Source organism: Monomorium pharaonis, chromosome 2 (genome assembly GCF_013373865.1).
Source record: "Monomorium pharaonis isolate MP-MQ-018 chromosome 2, ASM1337386v2, whole genome shotgun sequence".
In the NCBI taxonomy this organism is placed as follows: domain Eukaryota; kingdom Metazoa; phylum Arthropoda; class Insecta; order Hymenoptera; family Formicidae; genus Monomorium; species Monomorium pharaonis.
The window spans coordinates 25,821,980-25,845,316 of record NC_050468.1 but is presented as its reverse complement, the minus strand read 5'-3'; the positions used below and the strand labels follow the sequence as shown (position 1 = coordinate 25,845,316).

Sequence of the window (23,337 nt, the reverse complement as noted above, 5' to 3'; positions counted from 1 at the left end):
ATATCATCATTGTATAGTGAAGAACTTTACAATCTCAAACAATCTCAAAGTCTCTATCTACAATATTGTCATTTTTGGAAGGCTCCTAAAGATTCTTTCTTCAGTTGGGTCTTTCAGTTTCTTTTTTTTATACTGTACTCATATTTAATTGTCAGTTACATATTTGAGCAGCAGTGCAGGAAAGAGGAACTGGGAGTTATGTAATAATGTAAAATATAATATTGTTATAAGTAGTATTACATATAATACTTCAATAAATAATTCTTTATCAATGGTTTATTAGAAAAGACAATGAAAAATCACTCTGATTATTCTTTTTGTGAACTCAATATTTAAAATATTATGAATAAAAAGTATCATAAAATAAAAATTTATTACACTTCAAAACATACACAAATTATTTTTTGACTCTTGCTATTGTAAATTTAAGCATTATTACACTTATAACTATTCGACTTCACTTTACATAAAGATAATTACGAAAATAGATAAAACTATCCTTTGTTGAGATAGATATTACGAAATAGAAGTTCTCATATTTTAATTCTTATTATTATTTAGTTCTTATTGTCTTATTACAAATGTTACAAGACTTCCAATTTTAACACTAACTCTTTGTATATTACGTTCATATCTGATTTTTTGGTCATTTGATCCATTTCATCAATGATAAAAATGGTCAATAGTTTATATTAATATAAAGTTATAAATATTATAAGAAAAAAATATTATCTTAAACATTATTTGTTTATATCACTTTTAAAATATTAAACAATTGGATATGCAAATAGCGAATAAAGTTTCAAACAGTTTGTTTATATTATATAAATATTTTTTATAAATTATCAGTATAACCGTACACTAGTACATTATTCTTTTTTCTTATAATATTTGATTGAGGAATTCAATAAGCTCAAATTAAAAAATGCTGTCATCTAATGAATTATTTATATTGCTCCTATCATCTCCAATTTGTTCCTACAAAAATTAAACATTACATGTAGAATAAGAATTTGAGTGTAACTACAATATCAGTACAATATATATGTGGCATTACCTGTAGTACTTCAACCAATGCTTTTGTCTCATCCAGCATTTCTTTATAAACACGATTTTCCTCTTCTAACTTTTTAATCTCTTGTCTAAGTTTTTTGTTTTCTTCTAAAACATCTGTAAGTGCCATTTGTCTTCTTTGAGCCAGGATCTGCCAATAGTTTTCACTAGGATTGTCTGAATCAAATATAATAAATACTTTGACAAAAATTGATTTTTTGTAATATAAAATTCTAAACATTAAAAATATGTACCAAAAGAACATAAGAAGTAAAGAAAAAATTCAATTTGGTATACCTGATGTTAAATCTTCTAATTCAATTTTTATTTTCTCCTCTGATGTAGTCTGGACAGCCTTGTTCTTTTTAATCATTTTTTTGTATTTAGAAGCATCTTTTTTTATTATATTTTCTGTCATGTGCCTAAAATTTACTCTGTATATACAATCTATTTGTGTAGCTTTCTAAAGTTACCAAAGATTTAGTAGATTTTTCTTCAAATTTGAATTTTATTAATTATTATCACAAAAGATTTTTTGAGACAACACAAATACTTGATCTTTATATTTTCTTCCCTTAAACTTTTTACTCTTCCAAAAAATTTATAGTAATAACAAAACCAAATTTTAAAAAAATTTACCAATCTAGCAACTCTTAAATTTTTCTTTTAATATGCTGCCATAATAAATGTTTATTTCAAAATAAACCTACTGTTTTGTTTTTGATTCTTTTGATTTAGTTGATCGGAGAATTCTATCAGCACCAACCAAAATTTCTTTGTCAGTTGCTGCTGGTTGTAGTACATGCAAAGGTTTTCTTTCTTTGGTCTGAAAAAAAGATTATTATAATCACACAACGTTTTCTTCTCATTTTATTTGTATTCTGTTTAGATACACTTTGCCTTTTTACATATCTGCATATTTTATTTCTCAAATATATTTATTTTCTTTTCATATTTTCCAAATATATTCGTTATTATTTGATATTTATTTTTAAATACAATATATGTATACATTCAGTTATAATATCGTAAAGATGCATGTTTAAAAAAATATATGAAAGATATAAACATTTACTTTAGCGTCCGTTTTGACCGGTTCCATCGTGTTGGTTTCAATAATTCAAGGAAATTCGGAAATGCGAAATGATCAGCCGACCAAATGATGACAAATGCGTTATCCTGTTCACGACGTATAAGTTCGTTTACGACCAGCTAATCCATAAAATGTATATGCTCAACCTCAACAGCTGTCCGAATACGACACACAATTACACAGCAACGGAACGACAGAAACGCTGAGGCATTCGGTTTTCTGAGCGCGAAAAAACTTTTGTGCCTGCGCAGTGTTGCACTTAGCCTGGGGGCTGGGGGCACTGGGGGTCAATTCTGTATTTCTTAAGGTGCCTTTTCATGGGCGTCAGTTGACGCCAATATTCTGACCTATTCTGACCAATTCTGACGCGCAAAGGTTTTCACGCGTCAGTTTTGTAAGGCCGGATCAACAATAGGTGTAGTAAGCCTTATGCCATAAGAAATTGACCAATTATAATTGAATGTGAGAAGAATAATCGAATATAATTGATTAACTCCTTATGGCTTAGGGCTTACTACACCTATTGTAGATCCGGCCTAACTCGCGTTGTCTATCGCGCGCGACGATTGGACGCTGGTTTGACGCTATAGAAGTTAGAAAATTCGAACTTCTTCAGCGTCGACGCAGAAACTAACATGACGTCACAAATCGTCTTGACGCGCGTCAACTGACGCCCATGAAATGGCACCTTAAAGGTGCCTTCTCACGCTGACGCTTGACGCTCATTTTCAGCGTCAAAAGACATCACGTGACTAAAAATGACGAATGGCTATTTTTATTTTCAGTCACGTGATGTCTTTTGACGCTGAAAATGAGCGTCAAGCGTCAGAGTGAAAAGGCACCTTAAAGGTGCCTTTTCACGCTGACACTTGACGCTCATTTTTAGCGTCAAAAGACATCACGTAACTAAAAATAAAGATACCCATTCGTCATTTTTAGTCATATAATGTCTTTTAATGCTGAGAAAACATTATAGAACTTGTATTAATGGAAGGGCCTTGGTGCATCGCGACGCGCGCGGGGAGAATCGACCGAGAAGTGGATATAGGGTGCGTTCGGGGAGACGCTATTAGCGCTATCAGCATCAGTTTATCCTTGTTCTACTTTTAATGAGTAATGAAGATGGACTGATGCTGGTAGCGCTAATAGCATCTCCCCGAACGCACCCCTTTTCTGTCTTTTTTTGTGTGGGAACAGGTTCGTAACTATACAATCTGAGACCCGATTGTCAAACTCGTAAAAAAACTCGAAAAAAAAATTGCTTACAAAGATAACACTGTGTGTTCATTAAGTGGTACATAATTTAGAATCTAAAAGATGCATGCCAATCAATGAATGCACAGTATTACTTTCGTATGTAAAAATTTTTTGTACTAATTGTAATAGCCCAAGGCCCAAGTAGACACCAATGGTTTGTTCGCGTCGCCATGCTCCGACATGCTTCTACTCACTCCAACGCATTCTAATAGGTTGGCGTCATCGGAATCAACGTATTGGAGTGCGTTGGGGTGAATAGGAGCATGTTGGGACATGTGACGCGAACAGACCCCAAGTAAGTAGGCTACCTGTCGTACTGCTCGTATGTGTGGCGCTTCTTTCCTTCTAGAAAACGGAGTGGTGGGGATGTCCAACACGAAAAGAGACAGAATGGGTGCTTTCCATTTAGTGACACAAGTCGACACAAGTATCATTCTATCTTTGTTACTCATTGAACATAAAAAAAGATAGAACGATGCTTGTGTCAACTTATGTTATTAAATAAAAAGCACCAAATATATGAGAATATATTCATCATGTCTCTGTCGATTCTCCCCGCGCGGACTCCGGCATATAGCAATGGCTCCTCCATTAATACAAGCTCTATGTTTCCACGTTTGTGACGTAAAACCTCGCATGTGGCGACGCATCTACAAAACTACCTAACTTCAGATGTGACGCCGAGTAGTGGAGTAGTTCGGGTGAAAACGTTTTTGTATACGTATGATTGTGTGGCGTGTGGTATCATCTGTTTATTTGTCCGAATAACTAAATTAATTACTGAAATAAACAGATCTCGTTTGCGATGGCATCGGAGGTGTTGAAGGAACTAGAAGCCGCGGCGCAAATCGTTCTGGTGAGTTGGGCTTACAAATTATTTTTTTGCTTTTCAGACAGATTGTCATGAAATTCTGAATCTATTAGACGATCGACGAAACGAAGAATCACCGCCTACAGATCCTTATAAGATCTACCGCGTGTTAATGTACTCAAAGTTGAAATTTATCAGTAGAAAACGTCGCCTTTCCCTGTCCTGTCCAATGAGTCTTGTTCATCTTCTGTCTTAAGTGTTAAGATTTCTCTGAATTTCATGACTCATTTGAGATATTTCTTAAGATTCAATGATTTTGTTGTACACGTGCACCCTCACACGTACACATGCATCTTGCAAGAAGGAAAAAGCATAATTTAAGGATCTCTCTAAGGGCGAAACAATTTGAACAAATGCCATGTATCGCAAGAGATAAGGCACAAAAAACATTCCAAGTGTATTGAAGTACTATGTAATTTTTTGTAATTTACTATTTCGAAGAAGTGTGGTTTGTTTTACCAAAGGGAAACTTCTTAACTGAAGGATGCGTGATTTTAATAAGTAAAACTGTACCAAGTTTTCTAGCCAATTGGAATAGTGGAATATTGGGCTGAATATAGGGAGTGTGTTATTAATGTTATTTCATTATCCGTGTATTCTTATTCGTATCTAATGAATGATAAAGGAACATTTTAGCAAAAGATATGGTTCAATACAATGCATCATTTCTTCTTTTGTTTAACATTGACAAACAACAATAATGAGATAATTCTGTTATACATGAACATTTTTTGGGAAGAGACACAGTAAGCCTGTTCTTTTTATTTGAACTTTGATATGATTGATCTTTTTATGTTTATAATGAAGAGAAAAAGAGAAAAAATTAATTACATGAAAAGTTTATCTAAAAAGAACAGAATACCTAAAGGCTACTTATAGTCTAATTTTAAATATACGATTTTCTTAAGTTTATTTTCAGATACTCTGCAGACAATGAACCGATCTGTACCTAACACAAACAATAGGATGATGTGCTTTATTGTGTTACACTGTGTCAATTATAGCTGTGTTTAAAAATTCATTGCTTGTATACTGAAAATCTATACTATAACATGAATTATAGATTTTTAGTACTGGTAGTGAATTTTGGAACACAGTCTATGTCTCTTGCTAGAAAATGTTCAAAAATAAAATAATGCAATAGGATTGGTAGTGTTGTTACTTAAATATAGCCTAACAATTCACTCGAGTTGATTAGCAGATTTACTGAAGTTTTTTCTTACTGAAATCACACACTGTTGCAGTTGCCAAGAACGCAACCTTAGTATACAGATTAGTATTACTTTTATTGAACTGTGTTCTAGTACTAATTCTGTCTTTAGAATGCCAACATGGCTTAAATGAATATATTAATGCCAATCTGCTGCAACATTCTATTAGAATCTGTTAGCAAGCTACTAAGCAACTGCTGGCATTTTATTGAATATTTATCAGCAGTTTGTTGATAGAATGCCAACAAAAATATAGAATAAGATATAAGAAGTATTTTTTTTCTAATTTTTTTCTAATTTTGGATTATCTTTCTTTTTTTCCAATGTAAAAAAAAGAGAGAAAAAGAGACAAGATAAATTGTGCAAGAAATTCAGTTGAAAAGAACATCTATAGAATAAAAAAGTTTTTGTATTCTTGAATTGAAATTTTCTTTCAACTTCCATGTTAATTTCTTGGACATAAGTTTTCAAGTGGAACAAGCGACTGACTAAAAAAATTGTCTATATAGCATCTATATGTAGAATTTTAAAAATTGAACAGTTGAATTTCTCGAAAATCTCAATAATTTGATTTTTTATATTGTTTTGAGATATAAATGTTAACTTTGACATTATGATTTGGTCTTATTTTTCACAATAATTTTGAGTTATTTATTTACACGTAATTTTAATATGCATTTTTATGTGTTGACGTTAAAAATTTCATCAAAATTTTTTGTTTCCATCGAAAATTAAATTTAATTACATTGTTTAAAAGCCATATTCAAGCTCTTCAAGTTACACTAAAAGATTGATGTCCGACATATACTTTCAATATGACATATAGAATGCACATTTATAAAACTTTCAACAATACTGAAATGCAGTTTTTATGAAAACACAATAAACATTCATGACCAGTTGCTGTGTTATAACGTTTAAATAATAAGTAAAGAAGTAATTTAGACCGTTATCCCCAAGAGAGAGAGAGAGAGAGAGAGAGAGAGAGAGAGAGAGAGAGGGGGGGGGGTGTCCATAATCGCCTTCTATCCTTTATTAATAAAAAAATATTCTTTTATTAAAATTGTTCAAAATTTTTTAAACAAATTATGTTTATTTAAACTACATAATGTCATTTTAATATTTAACATTTCGAAAATAAAGATATTCTAAAAAAATAAGGTTTTTTTCTGTGCGTTTATAAAGTTAGTAAGATAAAATAATTTTGCGTTTGAATTATTTTTAGGCGCCACCGAATCTAGTCTCGTTAGAACAGCGTCAATCTGCGGAAGCTGTATTTCTCAATTTTCGTAAAACGAAGTCGCCGTATCAGCTGTGCCAGCAAATTTTAGAATCGAGTACTGTAGATTACATATTATTTGAAACGGCTGGTTTGATAAAGACAGCTCTGATACAAGAGTGGTCAAAATTGTCGGAATCTGACATTTCTTCTTTGCGACTGTATTTGTTGCACTATGTTATGAACAAGCCTACATTAGCGCCATACGTTAGGGCAAGAATACTCCAAGTTTTTGCAATAATGGTTAAGAGAGGTAGTGTGAACGACTTCGGACAGGAGAGAGGTAAAATACTAAATGAAATAGAACAGCTAATTAAAAGTGGGAACTTACCAAATGTAAGTATACGTTGAAGTAAGTACTTTGACATGAGTACATTGATTTTTTCTGCAGCATAGAAGAGAGAAAAAAAGGAGAAAAAATTTATGTCTTTATTTGCAGCAAATTTTGGGATGCAATATTTTATCTGCGATATTACAAGAATATGCAACGACTATTAAATCGTCCGATATAGGTCTGACATGGGAGGTTCATTTTAAGGAGAAGAGACAGTTTGAGCAAAACGATATGAAAAAAATTTTTAAATTTTGTATCGAAGTATTAGATGAAATAATTAAAAAGGACTTCGACGAATCAACATTACCCTTCGTGAAGGCTTTACTTTCTATCGTAGAAAGTATATTAAGCTGGGGATTTATTTATGCAAATTATATCCTTTTATTATTACTGAATTTTGTATTATTTTATATATAATGTAAAAATGTTATATATCATTTATTGGTGTAAAAATATTACGATAAACATGTAGTGTAGAAAAAGAAAAAAGTACAAAAAAATTTTTTAATGGTACATTATCCCGATAAATTAGAATCCTGAAATTTAAGAAGTATGTGAATGTCTTGAAAGATATAATAATTTCAAATTTCAGAAATGAAATAACCCTGACAAATTATAGATTAAATTTATTTATGAAAGTTTGGAATTATTATCTTTGAAGATTAGATTAGATTTATTTCAAAATTAGAATTCAAAATTACGAAGATATGAATATAACTATAACAGAGATAAATATTTATATAAAATATTATAGTTATTTATACCTTAACTCCAGTGCACTACCTAGACGATTAATGAGTTTGTGCGAAGTTTATGAAGCTGGAAATAGCCCACCACTGAGGTTACAATCACAGTGGCAGGATGTAATACTGGATCCAGCAGTATTAGACTTATTTTTTACACTGTATTGGAAAGTACGTAGCAATCCGCAACTAGCTCACCATGCTATGAATTGTCTGATACAATTGGGAAGCTTGCATGGTAAAGTCCTAAGTGTAGAACAAGTGAAACTTCAATACGTGACAAATTACATGCAGAGATTTTTGAAGCTTGTATCAAGTATTGAAATTAATGATCAAGAGGCAAATGGGATTACCAATATTATAAAAAAGATTAATTATTTCTTTCAAAGTTTATTGAAGAGTCTTCCCGGAGGCTTATACGAGACATTTATAGAACAAATAACAAGATTAACATGTTTATTTATAGAATGTGCCGCACAAGAAGAATTGGTAATTATTAGTAATCATTTATTTGAATTTAAATTTTGGCCTACATAATCATTTTTGAATTTGATCTCACAGAAAAACACTAGTATCAAATTAAAATTAATTAATTCTATTTGACAATGAAGTATATTCTTGCTTATATATACAAAACAATGATAATTTTGTATGTAATTTAATTTTTTTTAAAGAATTTGACAATCTTAAATTTTAGTAATATTTTTAGCAAATATTTTATTTTATTATAAAGTAATTTAAAGAACACAATATTTGTTTGATAATATTATTAATAATAATATTTAACAAATTATTAATAAAAAATAAAGACATTCTTAAAAAATGTTTTTTTTTAGTGCGAGCGTCTAAGAATATTTAATGTAACATTTTCTAACGTTTACGAAATTAAAATCTACGAATGTTGTGATTATTAGATATGGAGAAAAGAAAAAAATGTTTTGTAATCTTTACAGACACATTCTGATGATTGTTTATATATGGAAGCTATGGAACATATATTTGAAGCATGGTCATGCATGTTATATTCATCGTACGCATTTCCACCAGAATTTTGCAAGCTAAGTTCTATTCAGATATTTAACGTATATCTTCGGTGTCACTTATCACCTCCAGAGGGTGTGAGAAATGTTGGGAAAAATCTTAGTGAGGAGGTAGCAGATGTCGAGGATGATGACAAAGTTAAATTTAAGGATCAATTACAAATAATTGGTAAATAATAGTGTATTGTATAATTGTTTATAAACGTTTTGTCATAACGTATTTTATTATGTGGATTGATAATAATGGCATATTTGATACAATTCTAGGAAACTTTGCTAGACAAGTGCCAGAACATTCTTTACCTTTATTAACGCAATTACTCGAAGATCGAATACATAAATTGCGCGATAATTTGAATATATTGGTCGAACAAAATGAATCATTATCCCGACCCGCCTCTATGGATGAATTGTACGAGGATTTGCATTGGCTCATCATGATAATAGGACATGTTCTCTGTATGGAATCAGATGGTGAAACCCCATTGATACCTTTGGAAATTACACGATGCAGTATGAAACAGGTTTGTAAAGATTCGATAAAACTTTTGTATCTTCCAAGCTCGAGAAAGAAGTATTCAATTTCTTTTGTATATATTTTTTTCAGTCCCGAGAGGGAAACGTTGACGTGAACCGTACGTTGGAATTTTTAGTGTCTTCGCAAAATGTACAATCGGATATAAGTAGTCCCACAAATTTAATCGATCGGGTCATTCGATTAATCGCGGGCATTTTCCGCTTATGCACCATTGAGAAAACTGCTATGTCGATACACTTGGAGAATATACTTAGTCCCGAATTGAGCAGTACGATTATATGGTTTTTACATAGATGGTCAGAGATGTATCTTTTACCAACTGAGGACTGTTACAGCGAATTAAGCACCACACTTTTGCACGCTTTTGGTGAAGATAGTCCTGGTGCATTGTGGTCAATAAATTTTCTCCTGGACAAAGTAATTTGCAACATCAACGCTTTCAAAAGTGAACCGGCGTTAATAGATAAAACTATAAAATTATTAATATCTCTTGTGAATTCACGAAAAAGGTAAATATAACACGCAAAATAAGCATCTACAATAGTCATATTAATAATTTGTTTAGGGTCAACAATATTTTTCTGTATAAATTAATAAGTTGAGTTTTGAGTAGAACTTGACTTGAATGGAAAATTTTTCCAGAATCTGGATTATGGATTTTGTTGAGATTTTTATTGGATATTTTGTGAAAAAATATGAGGCATTTGTTTTCTGGTAGGTGGTTATACAAGGTGTTAAATAAAATAATTACACATTTTGAAAGTAGGGAGCCGTTATGTATAACTGATATGACATAATTTGGTAAAAATTACAAAAATGTGCGAATTTATTACAATATTTAGAAAAATGTAACGACATTATTACAATCAGAAAAAATATAGTTTCTATAAAAAAAATTAATGATAACGCATTATTTCCGAACTATACATGTATGAAACGTGAAAGTTTGACATGAAATTATATGATCAATCTCTAAATAATATTCATCAAAGAAAAGAAGGCATAATGAATATAGATTTGAACATGAGTTATTTGTCATACACTAGTTATTTGTTATTAAGTATTGAAGTAGTAGTATATTCTTATAAGCAATAACGGATGTGGTTAATTTGGCGCTACAAATGTTTCAAAGAATTTGAATTCTAATTGATTAATTAGAATAAAGAATTTTACTAATTGACTGCTTCAAAACACTTGTAAAGTCGACTCAAAAATACTTATTTCTCAAGAGGTTTCTTTGGATCTACGTTTATAGTTCTTTTTTTTTTGTTTTAATAAATACCAATATATACTAAAAATATGTAAACCTTTTTTTAACATTTTGTATATTCGCTTTTGCAGCAAAAATTAATCGTAACAATTAATTATAAATTATATATTAATTATAAATTACATGAGAACGATGAATTAAAATTGACTTGTTTTATGTTTAATGGAAATCTATTGAAAAATAAAAAAAATATATAAGGAGTTTTATAAAATTTGTACACGTCAAACTTCGGCATTTTTTTTTATGATTGTGGCTGCATTTTTAAGTTATACTACTTTAAATTATATATAGTTGCATAAAATATTTTGATTAAATTTCTTAATTTTAATGTTCTTCTAGCATTCAAAAATTAATTTTTTTATTTGCATTAATTTGATGAATTAACTTAATTATTTAATATATGATTACATGTCGGATTTCGAATTTAACTTGTAATGGAAAGCAATCCCAAATTATTCCCAAATTTTAATAATGTTATTTTCAATGATACGTTTTTCTCTTTAAGTTTAGTATAAATCTTTGGAATATTTCTCTAATAATCTTTGTATATATTTCATCTATCATGTACTAGAAAAATTCTGTACCTTATCTGAAGATATATTTATATTAGTCTGCTTCAAAACCAAAAATGTTTTTTAATATATAATTTGTTTATTTCACGTGTCTTCTAATTTTGAAAAAGGTTATAATTTACTATCTCTCACTCTTTATATCTATATCTAAATTTTTCTGTGATTCTCTAATGATTATATCTTTGTTTTCAGAATCACTTATTTTGGTTTCAATGTATCATTCTTTTGTATCGTTCTTTGATTTTAATTTGATACATTTCAGAAAAATAAAAATGCGTGCCCTAGACAAATTATAATGTACTTTAACAAATGTAGTACACTTACGATTGCTTTAACAAAGTCAATGTTCTTTACGATTTTATAATTCGCAATTTTTATTCATTTGTGATTTAATTAGGTTTGTAAAAAATACAACGTTATTTACTACTTACTATTTATGCAAAAGAATGTAGTAAATGCATTTATTGTATTACAAGAGATTTAATGCGTTAAAATAATTGTTGTAAATAACATATTTTTTGAAATAATTACAAATGTAAATATATCAATTTATAGAGCCTCCTGCTTATCGAAATCTGACCAATTCAATTATATTATCGAATTGGCCATGAAAGGGCAATATGATTTCCCGCAGATTATTAAAAGAGGTTTAATGCGTGCGGTGGTTCATGCCGGTAGCGTAATAATGCCCGAGCAGCATTACTGGTCGCAAACTCTAGAAGTTTTGCAGAACAGATTCACACAATTAATTTCTAGTAACAATTTTATGTCATCCTACCATGAAGAACAGCTTAAAGTTCAATTCATAGATATACTAGAATCCTGTATAGGTATATGAAATATTTGTAATTTTTTTATGATTAATGACGTGCGTATTTTATTCGATTTAAAGCTTCACTTGTGTATCATCTGTATTTTATTTAAATAGGTGTCGTGCAAGGTGCTGAAAGTCCGATAGTAACGCCCGTGTATCAACATACTTTTCCTATATTAGCCGAACTTCCAAAAATGTTATCCCTGTATCATAATTATCAAGATATAGTGCAGCTGATATTAGAACTATTTAATGAATATACAAAAATTATATTTTTCTTACCAAACGTAAGTTATCATTATTTACATAAGCTATTTCAGAATTAATCTTGGCATTTTGATAATAATTTCAATGTATTATTCTACTATATTATTTTAGGCTGATAGTACGCGTGTGTATGAAACCTGTATGCAAGTGATGCAAACGTATGCTCGCTGTAATAGTCATCGATTTACTGTAGATTCGACTGCGGAAGAGGATAGTTTTCAGGATCTTCTATTACTTATGCGATTATTAACGAATTTATTAATTAAAGATATATTTCATATAAATCAAGAAACCATCAACCAACCAACTAACCAACCTGAATCTGCAGCATCGGCTGCTGAGTCTATTCCATCTACTGAAGTTTTCTTGTACGGCTTAAATATAATCATGCCTATGATGACAATGAATTTGTTAAAATTTCCCTCGCTATGCTTGCAGTAAGTATAATTATATCTTGATAGTTTAACGTGAGAAACATATTTAATTTTAGAAATATAATATAAACTAAAATAAATTATATTAAAATTACATTAAAATAAAATAAATACGTATACATATAATTTGATAATTTTTAAATTTTAATGGTTTAATTATATTTTTTTAGACTTTGAATTTTTAATTTATATATTCATTGTAACACATTTTTATATCATATCTATGTTTGCTTTTTACAGATATTTTAAAATGGTAACATTTGTATGTGACTTATGTCCTGAGAAAATTTGTGGCCTATCTGTTAAATTGTTGCAGCAGCTTTTAGCGTCGGTAGAATTAGGTTTATACTCGTTTGGCAATGAAGTAGCTAGCCTTTGCTGTGATACAATCCAAGCCTTAACTAAGCATATTTGGGATGAAACTGCACAACGTCGACAGCCACGCAATGACATAATGGCTCCTTTTTTGAATGTAAGTTTTTATACAAGCGATTAAGCACATTGTATATGTGCCTTTTACGCTATAATAAATTTTGAAATATTGAATTTCTTTTTCAGTTATTAATGAGTCTTATTTTGTCACATCAAATGGATTCAGATTTGATCCCAAACGCTAGTATGCCTCTCTATTATCTCATATGTTGCTACCAAGAACAATATCAACAGCTCGTACGGAATATTGTATCTACTCAAACGGATCCGGAAACAGCACAAAGATTAGCGAATGAATTTACCGGACTAACGCAGGGTTTGGATTTACATTACGTAACTAATGCCGATTTTCGTTTTCAAAAAACAAAGTTTAAAGAAAATTTTGAGAAATTTATTGTGAGCGTTCAAGGATTCTTAATGGTTAAGTAAAAAAAAAAAAAAAAAAAAAAAATAGAAAAATTAAAATGTAAATAACCAGAAATAAAAGTTTTATTTAAACAACACGCCTGTATTTAGATATTGTTAGTATTGTTAGTACTGTATTGTTTAAATCTAATGTTATCGTTTGGACTATGAGAAACAGATCATTATTATATATTAAGCTATATAGTTAGTTTCACGCTTAAAACTTTTGGTTAACTGTCATATACTTTTAAAACACATTTTTAATGCGTTTGATAATCTATTCGTAGAAGAATCAAATTCACTCTCGTTTTAATGAACGACGTAAATAAATGTGATTAACCGTAAAACATATAATGAAAGTTTTTAACATTCGAGTAACATTATTGTAGCAACAATAACAAAAGCAGCTATATCTATAAATAGAAAAGGTAGACATTGGATTTTTCAGCCGCCTGATTACAAATTAAATATTATAAAAATTCTATTTAATTCAATATTATTCTAAATTTTAATTATTTTTGCATCTATGTAGAAAAAATAGTGGACACTTTATTTTCAAGATTAGCTAAATCTTTTCTCCAGTTGCAAAACTAGTGCATTGTATTTTACTAAATAGACATTATATTTTTGTTATACGTTTTATTAATTAAAACAATGAATATTTCTTCATTAAAAAAATTTTATGGTTTGAATAGTCTGAATCAGAAAAATTAGACAAGTTTTCTGTCTCACAAGAAATTTCAAAATAGATTTTGCAGTTTTTATCGAAGTGAGCTGCTTGTATGGATGTTAATGCAAAAAGGACTTACATTAAGCATATAAGCTTTTTATTGACCGATTTATTACACGTTACCACTTACAGTGAGCCTAGCGAAATATTCGAGTAACCATAATATAATATTTATAATAAATACTAGTTACAGCATCGATGCACGTTTTCGACAGCAAACGATCAAACGAAAATTTTATTTCATAATGAATGTCTGGTTACTTTACAAACAAACACACGAACTTATATACTTGGTACAGATCGCATTGCGTCGTTAGCTATCCCGTCATCGCCTCACAGTGATCCATAAATGTATCCTTTGTGAATGTTTCACAAAGGAATGCTGATTAAAGTAACATTAAATTTATTTAAATATTTATATAATTTATACTTTGTATTATGTATATATAAGCGAACATGTCTTCTCTCTCTCTCTCTCACGCACACGCGCACACACATACGCACACACATACACGCACATACACACACCTCTTTCATGCATTTCAACTCGGGTCTTCTCTCGCTTTTTCTCTCTTTTCTTTCTCATACGCACTCATTCTCGCAGTGTCCGTTCTGTTCTCTCCTATATTTTGTCTACTAATAATAACAATGATTATTAATCTCTCCAACGACTTAAATGCGATGTAAATTCCTCTCATAATATATGTGCTTCTTTTTTTACCTTTTCTTTCTGTCATCTACTCATCATCGTGTATACCACTTTGCTCTTCGGCATAGTCGATAGAGAGTCTAAAGTTCAACTTATGTTTATGCATTTATTTTTCGATACATCATACGGTGGTGTGTTATTAACAAAATAAACTTATCAGGTAACTACAACAGTCAGCAAGCGAAAACGGATAATCGGTGACGGGACGTTTACACTCGGGTATGAAGCCACGATCGAGAATCGTGTGTGGGCGATCGGAGAAAAATGAAGAAAAGATATAATCGGTCTCTTAGGATCGAGCACGCGCAGCGCCTTTATGATTAGAATCAAGAGAATCAGAATTTACAGCCATCTTCCGTTAAATTCCATTATTAACATCCACGGAGACCATCTGTCCCGTTGGAGAATCTTAGTCAGAAACTTGTCCCTCGAGAAACGTTAAGGTACACGAAATCGATGGATCACTTCGATGGAAGGATAACATTTAAGAAATATTTCGCATTTGCGAAAGGAGCTTGAATGAGATTTCTTGCTGAAGGAATGAAAACTATAAAGGCTTATGATATCAGTAACACTTGGGTGATAAAGAGTATTATGTAGAACTTACATCGAACCATGGACACGCTCTCAAATAACAATCGCAGAATGTGAAGAAGCGATGTAGAGCCCAATATATAATTACAAAATGTGTACACGTATACCTTCGATTGTACATGGATGTTTACTCAGTAAGCAAAATGTTAACAGCATACTAGCACCTTGTCGCAGAATCGAGGAGAATACTATAGCAGGAATATTAGCATCAATTGCGTTTATATTAAGCTTGTGTTTTGCCAACAGAATTACCGACATAACTTAACAACCAATTTTTTGTAAAAAATCGAATAAAGTCTGTTTCATATAAGATGGCGTTTAACAAAGACAGTAGCTTTGAAACTGTTGTAAGATTTTTAAATATCATTGATTCTTGTCTTCAGTTCTTCATAGATATAAACATATAAACTAATTATATTTAAATGTTTGACAATATATATGTTGCAACGCTACTTTTTTGTTTAACCGATTTAAACCGAATATGTGATTACGGAATAAAATTTTATTCGATTTCTGCAGTTAATCTGCTGTTATATTTTTGCTAACATTTTACTGAGAAAATTGGTAGTTGTTTTACAAAATCCTTTTTCAATAGATTTGACTATGTGGACATTGAATAACATATTCGATAGGATCAAATAAGTCGGGTTTTTGCTGTGTGTGAAATGTTTCGGTACTATATGTTAATCATTGTGAAATGCTATTATATACGTAATACATATACAAGAGAACGAATCCTTCCTTGACTACATCTCGAACTTAGACACCGTAGTATCGCGTGTATCGTGAGTTAATATCAAAGTTGTTAAGAGTTCTCCATGTAAGGTGCACGGTAGACACATGTATTTATAAAGCCGCACTCGTTACCCCCAAATTCTGTTACACATAAGAGAAGTTAGTAAAAGCCTCGAAACAGCGCAATCATCTACGGTCTTACGAAGAAGCTATCAATTTCGGGTTGTCGAACTTTAAACGTCGAACTTCTACTTATCTTTAGAGTCTCTCTAAAGAGGAAAAAATGAGAAAAATACATTGCTTTGTTTTTGAAGAAATTTAGATCGAACGATAAATCCTTTCTATAATCAAATTTTTTCTGTAATTTTAACTATAACTTCATTAAAAAATTAGTTTTATTATAAAACAAATTTGGTCGCTTTATGCATATAAGATGACAAAATTTACATGTATATATTATATATATTCTTTTTAAAATTTTATTACATTAAAGCTGAAAGTGAGTAAATTCGATTATCCAAAATTGAACATTTCCTCATTAGACGAAGTCATCAATTACGTTCGTCAACGCACATTCGTCGCGGATACATTCGCGGATGTAAGCCGCACTGCATGACGAACGTCTTCGAGGAGCTTAAACTCTAAGTAGACATGAAAACACGATGTGTCTGAGTGTGACGTTTATATTCATAGATTAGCGTAATTTTATCTATTTCGCATGCTGCGAGATACGAAATGCAAAAATCCTAAGCTTCGTATCAACGTGGTGGTCTCGGTCGATTATAAATGGAAAATTTCTTGCGATTCCGTCCGATCGCGCCGCTTGCTTGTCGACTACGCATTTATTCGTGTTTCGAAGAAGTTTTTGCAGTAATATTATTTTTCTGTTCACATCGAAATATTAATTTTCTTTATGTAAAACACTCTCGCAACAGTGATAATAATTTGAGATTTTGTTCTAATTTGCGCAGCTTATCTTAAAATTCAATTTTTTTTACCTTGTCTTTTTTATTTTAGTCATCGTCATAACACATTTTTTAAAATGACCATTATATTTTATAAATTTCTATTAATCTAGCATTAAAATGCACATGTTTTCACATATTTTTATAAAATAAATACATCAAAACAGTAAAAACAAAATATACATAGTAATCACAGAACTCATTTTATTATTAATAATAAATTTTCTGTTCCTCGATAGATATTACGATGTAACTACGATTAAATGTAAGAAGTTATATATAAGGGTAATTTAAATGTTCTGACATTCACTAAAGCAGCGTCATGGGTGTGCACCATAACTGTTAAATTGTTTAACGTTTTCACACTTTTTGACGTAAAAAAATATAGTTATATGTTTTATAATTCTTATTAGAATTATAATAAAGTTTCATACAAATTGTTATTATTGTTGCGAGATTTTAAAATTATTTTTGGATAAAGTTTCTTAGAAACAGAGAGTTATTGTTTGTGTACTTGATCCATTCTTAAGAACTTTCGTTTTTCGTACCTCTTTGCTTTTAAACTCTTTAGTCCATTTGTATAATCAAAATGATAGCTGTCAAGTACTAAAAAGAGAATAACAGCGTGATGTGATGCGAAAAACATTTTAAACTACGTTAAAAGAAAGTATTTTACAAGTCTACAAGTTTCGTGCGCTCCAAATGATTATTTTTTTCTCCCATTTTTGTTGCTTTTTAGGTTTTATATCTTACATGATGTTTAAATCTTTTTTCATTCCGATGCAAAGTTGATATCGTCGCTTTGGAGCAATATTATCCTATCTTATAATACGCGCGCGTTGCAACTAAAATTATTCGAATTCTCATGAGAGTTCCTCTGCTCAGCCCTGGCACAATAAGTGGCACAGGGGGTTCAAGTAAAGAAAAATATTCAAATGACCATTTTATTGCCTTCTTTTTTTTGCTGTATATGGTCTAAAGTTAATAATGGTGAATATAAGAAAAAAATGGCTATAAAGTACTACCTTCATTACTGAAATAATTTTTTTTTAAATTGAGAATAAACATTCTTCACTATTATACCATCCTTAGATAACTAAATACAACAATTTGAAATTCATGTTATATCACTAGCACACATTTACCACACTTACGTGCTGTATTACTTCGATTAACGTAAACTTTTTTTATCTTATCAATTATTTCACTCAAACGAGCAAGTGCATTGTTTCAAAAATTTAACAGTACTTTTCTGGACAGCTAAGATATATCATTGTAAAGTTTCACTAATATCTGTTCATTACTTCTATGTTTAATACGACAATAAAAACTGAAAAATCTTGAAAATTCATCGATTCTCGTAAGAGCCCATGTTAACAAAATATTTAATATCTAAATAATTAGCTAGTTCAGCTTTATAAAATTTTGACAGTCAATTTATATCACTAATTTGAACTTCTCTACAAAGTTTCATGAAAATCTATTCATTTTGATTTAGCAGCGGAACTCTCTTAAGAAGGTAAAATCTTCATTGAGCAACAGCCGATCGATTGCGTGTACAGTAGCGTATGAACTTTTACACGGAAATCGAAGTCAGTATCAGTATCTGTATGTGTCTAATATGCTTGATCGAGTAAAGAAAAAAACGAATGAACGGAAAAAATGGAAATGTAATTCTCATAGAAAATTGTCTCCTCTCTTTTAAACGATCTAAAATGCTTAGACAGCATACTATCTTAAACGGATCTTAATCATTTGCCGGAATTATTTTACAAAATTTTAACGCTCTTTCTCCGTCGTAATAATCTTTCTCGTGTTAAGCGATTGTTAAGCTTGCGTATGAAATTATTAATATTTTGTCTCTCGTTTATTTTGTTCTCTCCCTCTCTTTCTCACTTTCTCTTGCATACTTCCTCCTCTACAGATATATCTATAATGTGTATTTCTTATCTTGATTTTCAGTGTCCCGTCTTAGAAATATATTAGGCATAAATGCATTTTCTATTTTCCTCACACGTCACATACTTCGCATACTTAAGGAGTACATGTAATTTCGTCGTGTGTTACGGAAATAAAAATTCAACGAAAATATTTGGCGCTCGTGTGCGCGCAACCTTGTCTCATCGACGTGGGGAGCAGTTCGAATGCGAGTTCGAAATGTACGGAGAGACTCGAAAGCAAATATAATTTTTTTCAGGATAATGTAACCGAACGCATTTGTAACTTCTTCGAAAGACGAGCACCATTTTCTTTTCCTTCTTTTTTCCCCGCTCTTACTGTCCTACAACGTGCTAAGGGGACGCTGTGTAAAGTAAAACGTCGATATATGCTGCCGATCGTGGATAGTCTCAAGCTTCGCCTCCGGCCGGTCACTCGAAGACTAGCGGAAAACGAAAATTACAGAAGTCTTGGGACTCTAAGGCCGAGTGTGACCAACACAGCATTCTTTCCGACGCCTTCGCTATTGCACTCGTTACCCCGGCCATAGTGTCGACCACTCACTTGGTCTGATTATTTTGCTGCTCCAGTTGCGGTGTTATGCCAATCGGCGCACCGTTACTTAAATTTGGGGCTGCCGGATTTTTACGGGCAAGTTTTGACCTGCGACAGTATTAAATATTTTATCTATTGTTTTCAATTTTTGTATATCAGGTAATAAGTTCGTGACAGATAATTAGTTACAAGAGTTTTGATTCATATTTAAATAAATCAATAAACCAAAATAAATTCATTGCTGTTATACATGCCTAATTTGACCAGCTAGAAGAGGATTAATCGCATACAGCCAATCGTAGACTTCCTTATCACCTAAAGTCTGCAGCAAGTATCCTCTGTGCTTGGTGACAACACTGCATAAACAGTCATTTCAGTACATATCGTACAGTCGTATATCTACTTACTTTCTCACTCGCGTATTTACCTGAAAGTATTCGGTACTTTTACCATAGCCAATTGATCCTCAGAATATTCAACTTGAGCTGTAGCTAAATTAATTAATGCCCTTTCGACGGGATCTTTCTCCTCTCGGAAAATGAGAACATACGGTCGGCGGACAGCCTGAAGCAATAGATAGGAAATGTGTAGGTATTAAAAGACTTTTTATTATAATTAAATATTTTAGAGTTAGAATAATTTATTAAATATAATTGGATTAATTTCAAATTTTATTGTGATAATATTTTATCATAATAAAATTTGAAAATAATCCAATTATATTTAAATATAGATTTTACTTTTTATTAAAATTAAGTAACTTAAATTAACGTACCACCCAGCGTTTCTTCCAGCCGTTAGTTTTGTGTTCAAGAACGTTCAAGTAGCCCTTTCGCGCGATGACCGGACTAATACGTATCTCCTCCACTTCCGGCACGTACAATACCAGATTTTCCTTCGATGGTGAAGATGACCCGAGAGGTGGCGGTGCGACAGTGCAGGTCTGATTAGCCGACTCACTCGCTAATATACTCTCCTGAAGCTCTTGCAGCCTAGCCCTCTCTGGTGAGCTCAACCTAAGGAGGCACGACTTAGATCTGCTCCATATTATTATATCAGCAGCCTGCAAGTAACACTCCAGCATAACCCCGGCCACGAGCCAATCGTGCTTGCGGTTGTCTCGGCACGTCGAGACATTCGAGTCTCGAATGCCACATGTTAAAACGAACGAAAGCATATCTCGAAAGCTAAATCGATTTGAGAAAGCGCGATAATCTGTGTCGAGCCAAGCTGGAAAAATGTGTGAATTGACCGTTGCATTACACAACAAATATAAAAATAAAATAAAAATAGAATAAAATTCCCTTTTGATTTTTTAAATCACTTCAAAGCACTTGGTGACTTCATTCACATCTCTTTAATTAGCATATATGTATCATATCGCAGTGTATCAAGAATATTTGGCAATAAACGAAAGTATTTTTGAATTTCCATATTACATTATTTTCTTTTAGAGAAAAATGTAATAATACGATGAAGCGAAGCATGGACAACCGCTACTAGCAAGAGCACTCGAGGCATGCAGGGAGGGTTACCTGCTCTAATAAATCGCTAGCTCTCGTATATACTGACTCTTGAGATGAGGATGATATAACAGAAGACATCATAGACGCGGATAAATCGGTTATAGTGTCCTCGCCAGGCGAAACGTCGGAGAGCAATATCGGTTCCTTGCTTGGGATCCTTCCTTGAATAAGTTTAATATACTTGGTTGTTAATTCACGCTCCTTTTCGGTCATTTCCCACGGTTCGTATACGTCTTTACTCGTTGAACGTTTCAGCTTCACCGGGCTGGCATGTGGCTCATTTGTGGCCTTTGCCACCATATTACAAACATCCTGTGCGTTGTCAGGTACAGATTAGGATTATTATGCACAATTATACACTATGTCGTATTTAATATTAATAAACATAAGATGTATAATTACCTTTTCGCTCTTCGTGAAATCGTGTAGAGGTTTATTGCAGAATGGTATTTTGTCAATGCCGAGTTTTTCCCGCAACAATAATGTATGCCGTACTCTTTCAACTTCTTCCAATCTCGTCAACTTCTCGAGCTCCCACTGATGATCAAATATGAGACTGTCTCCGCGCGGTCTCCATCCGTGCAAGTTCTCCTCGCCCCTGACATACGTGGAGCTTGTATCCAAGACACGTCGTTGACGTCTTTGAACTCCTGTAAATAAATAGGGAAGGAAAAGGGATGGAGGATATCGAGAAAGAGGAAAAAGCCGAAAGTATAAGTAAATATAATTATTGTATAAAATAATAATTGAAGAAGAGTGTATTGAAAGATAGTGTAATGGTAATATTGTGTTTGTTTATATTACGATAAATATTTCAGAATCGGAATAGCCGACGATTATATTATAATATAATTTAAAAATGATTCAATTATATTTCAATATTGCTTCTTCTTCTTTTTCTTTCAAATTAAGAATAATATTGATTGTTTCGCAATTTAACATTTTAGAAAGTCGTTAAAAAGATATATCTGAAATATATATTTAAGATATATCTTTTAAATATATGTAGGTCAAAGATATAAGTATGTCGTAGAAGGAATAACATAGTCTGAAAATTAAGACTTTATTCCATTTGGATGTGATAGTAAATAGAACACGGGACTACGCTATGGTTAGACTAACAAACCTGGGCTACCTGCTTCCGAAGAACGACGTAGCACCAATTCATAGACACCGCTGAGCCGATTCGCTTCCTGGTTGCGATAGCTGCCGCTAAATAGGTGCTTAAGCGAGCGTGGTCCAACTCTCGCATCTCTGCCGTAGATGATCATGCTTAGATCTTTCGTGATAATGGCAGGTCTTCCACAATTCTCCAACTAAAATTAATACAAGTGAGAGTGAGAGCCATGAAATATCCCCGCATAAATATTTCAAATATTTAATACGTACCTCAAGATACGCGGAGATGGTCATAAAGATTTGTTCTCCGTAAGACGTGACTCGATTAAGCAGAGCCGAGTTATGCAACGAGCTGTCCCAGGCTGCTTCGAATCTGAACATGGTCCGATCGTCGCCAGGGATCTCGAGATACTCTCCTGGGAACAAACCAAGTGAAAGCACGGACGAATCGTTATCCTCTTCCTCGGGTTCTGGAGTATTTCGAATGCGGCCAACCACAAGCTCGCGCACATCTTTCCATCTTAATTCGGAGGCTGGTTCGTGCACAATGGTGATTCGTATGCGTCGCTGTATTCCTTGATGAAGCAGAAACAGTCCACGACATGGCAGATCGTCGCTATGGTCCACCACCGACGGCACGTACTCGCCGTTTGGTGCCAATTCGCAGATTTCGAACCATACCAGCACGTCATACTTGGCGTGCACATGCGATGTGCTGGGAGATGGCAAGACACTTCCGAATTTTGGCGAACGAACTGGCTGGCTGATCGGTATAGATGGCGGAAGCATCCTCTTCGGTGGTTGTCGTACGCTGCTATGTAAATGCGAGAATGTGTTTTTAAAATATTCGTAA

General features: G+C 32.1%; 3 protein-coding genes across 16 annotated transcripts in view; 1 reads left to right on the top strand and 2 right to left on the bottom strand.

Moving 5' to 3' along the window:
• Positions 1-258: 258 nt before the first annotated feature.
• LOC105830856 (geminin) lies at positions 259-2,427 on the bottom strand. Of its 2 annotated transcripts, none has more exons than XM_028194231.2 (5): positions 2,129-2,427; positions 1,764-1,879; positions 1,351-1,487; positions 1,058-1,230; positions 259-978 (listed from the first exon to the last, which is right to left on the bottom strand). In XM_028194231.2, the coding sequence occupies exons 1-5, from the start codon at positions 2,153-2,155 to the stop codon at positions 919-921; spliced, it is 513 nt and encodes a 170-aa protein (XP_028050032.1). In that variant the 5' UTR covers positions 2,156-2,427; the 3' UTR covers positions 259-918. The 2 variants fall into 2 exon arrangements, with proteins under 2 accessions (XP_028050032.1, XP_012525949.1); XM_012670495.3 differs by having other exon boundaries at positions 1,351-1,475; positions 2,129-2,425.
• A 1,562-nt stretch (positions 2,428-3,989) lies between these two features.
• Positions 3,990-13,709, top strand: LOC105830857 (exportin-4). Of its 2 annotated transcripts, XM_012670498.3 has the most exons (12): positions 3,990-4,259; positions 6,711-7,100; positions 7,204-7,471; positions 7,879-8,330; positions 8,795-9,050; positions 9,149-9,405; positions 9,489-9,928; positions 11,817-12,091; positions 12,190-12,362; positions 12,454-12,779; positions 13,017-13,248; positions 13,335-13,709. In XM_012670498.3, the coding sequence occupies exons 1-12, from the start codon at positions 4,209-4,211 to the stop codon at positions 13,635-13,637; spliced, it is 3,423 nt and encodes a 1,140-aa protein (XP_012525952.1). In that variant the 5' UTR covers positions 3,990-4,208; the 3' UTR covers positions 13,638-13,709. The 2 variants fall into 2 exon arrangements, with proteins under 2 accessions (XP_012525952.1, XP_012525953.1); XM_012670499.3 differs by lacking the exon at positions 3,990-4,259 and having other exon boundaries at positions 6,980-7,116.
• A 726-nt stretch (positions 13,710-14,435) lies between these two features.
• The window catches only part of LOC105830858 (kinesin-like protein unc-104), a 34,824-nt gene continuing 25,922 nt past the window's right edge, over positions 14,436-23,337 (bottom strand). For 6 of the 12 annotated variants that reach the window (XM_028194375.2, XM_028194374.2, XM_028194378.2 and 3 more), the window contains 8 exons: positions 22,755-23,298; positions 22,492-22,681; positions 21,768-22,015; positions 21,375-21,677; positions 20,615-20,902; positions 20,267-20,403; positions 20,094-20,195; positions 14,436-19,947 (listed from right to left, as the gene is read on the bottom strand). In XM_028194375.2, coding sequence (XP_028050176.2) covers positions 19,845-19,947; positions 20,094-20,195; positions 20,267-20,403; positions 20,615-20,902; positions 21,375-21,677; positions 21,768-22,015; positions 22,492-22,681; positions 22,755-23,298 — 1,915 coding nt within the window. In that variant the 3' untranslated portion in view covers positions 14,436-19,844. The remainder of the gene's footprint in view (positions 19,948-20,093; positions 20,196-20,266; positions 20,404-20,614; positions 20,903-21,374; positions 21,678-21,767; positions 22,016-22,491; positions 22,682-22,754; positions 23,299-23,337) is intronic. The other 6 variants (XM_028194385.2, XM_028194379.2, XM_028194384.2 and 3 more) reach the window with 4 other exon arrangements.

Bases quoted from the DNA above. Each gene is read 5' to 3' on its own strand.
- LOC105830857 (XM_012670498.3), top strand. From the start codon at position 4,209: ATGGCATCGGAGGTGTTGAAGGAACTAGAAGCCGCGGCGCAAATCGTT. The intron at 7,472-7,878 runs ATATCCTTTTAT...ACTCCAGTGCAC, and splicing joins GGGATTTATTTATGCAAATT to TACCTAGACGATTAATGAGT. The intron at 8,331-8,794 runs GTAATTATTAGT...TAATCTTTACAG, and splicing joins GTGCCGCACAAGAAGAATTG to ACACATTCTGATGATTGTTT.
- LOC105830856 (XM_028194231.2), bottom strand. From the start codon at position 2,155: ATGGAACCGGTCAAAACGGACGCTAAA. The intron at 1,880-2,128 runs GTAAATGTTTAT...TCTTTTTTTCAG, and splicing joins CGGTCAAAACGGACGCTAAA to ACCAAAGAAAGAAAACCTTT. The intron at 1,488-1,763 runs GTAGGTTTATTT...TTGTATATACAG, and splicing joins AAAGAATCAAAAACAAAACA to AGTAAATTTTAGGCACATGA.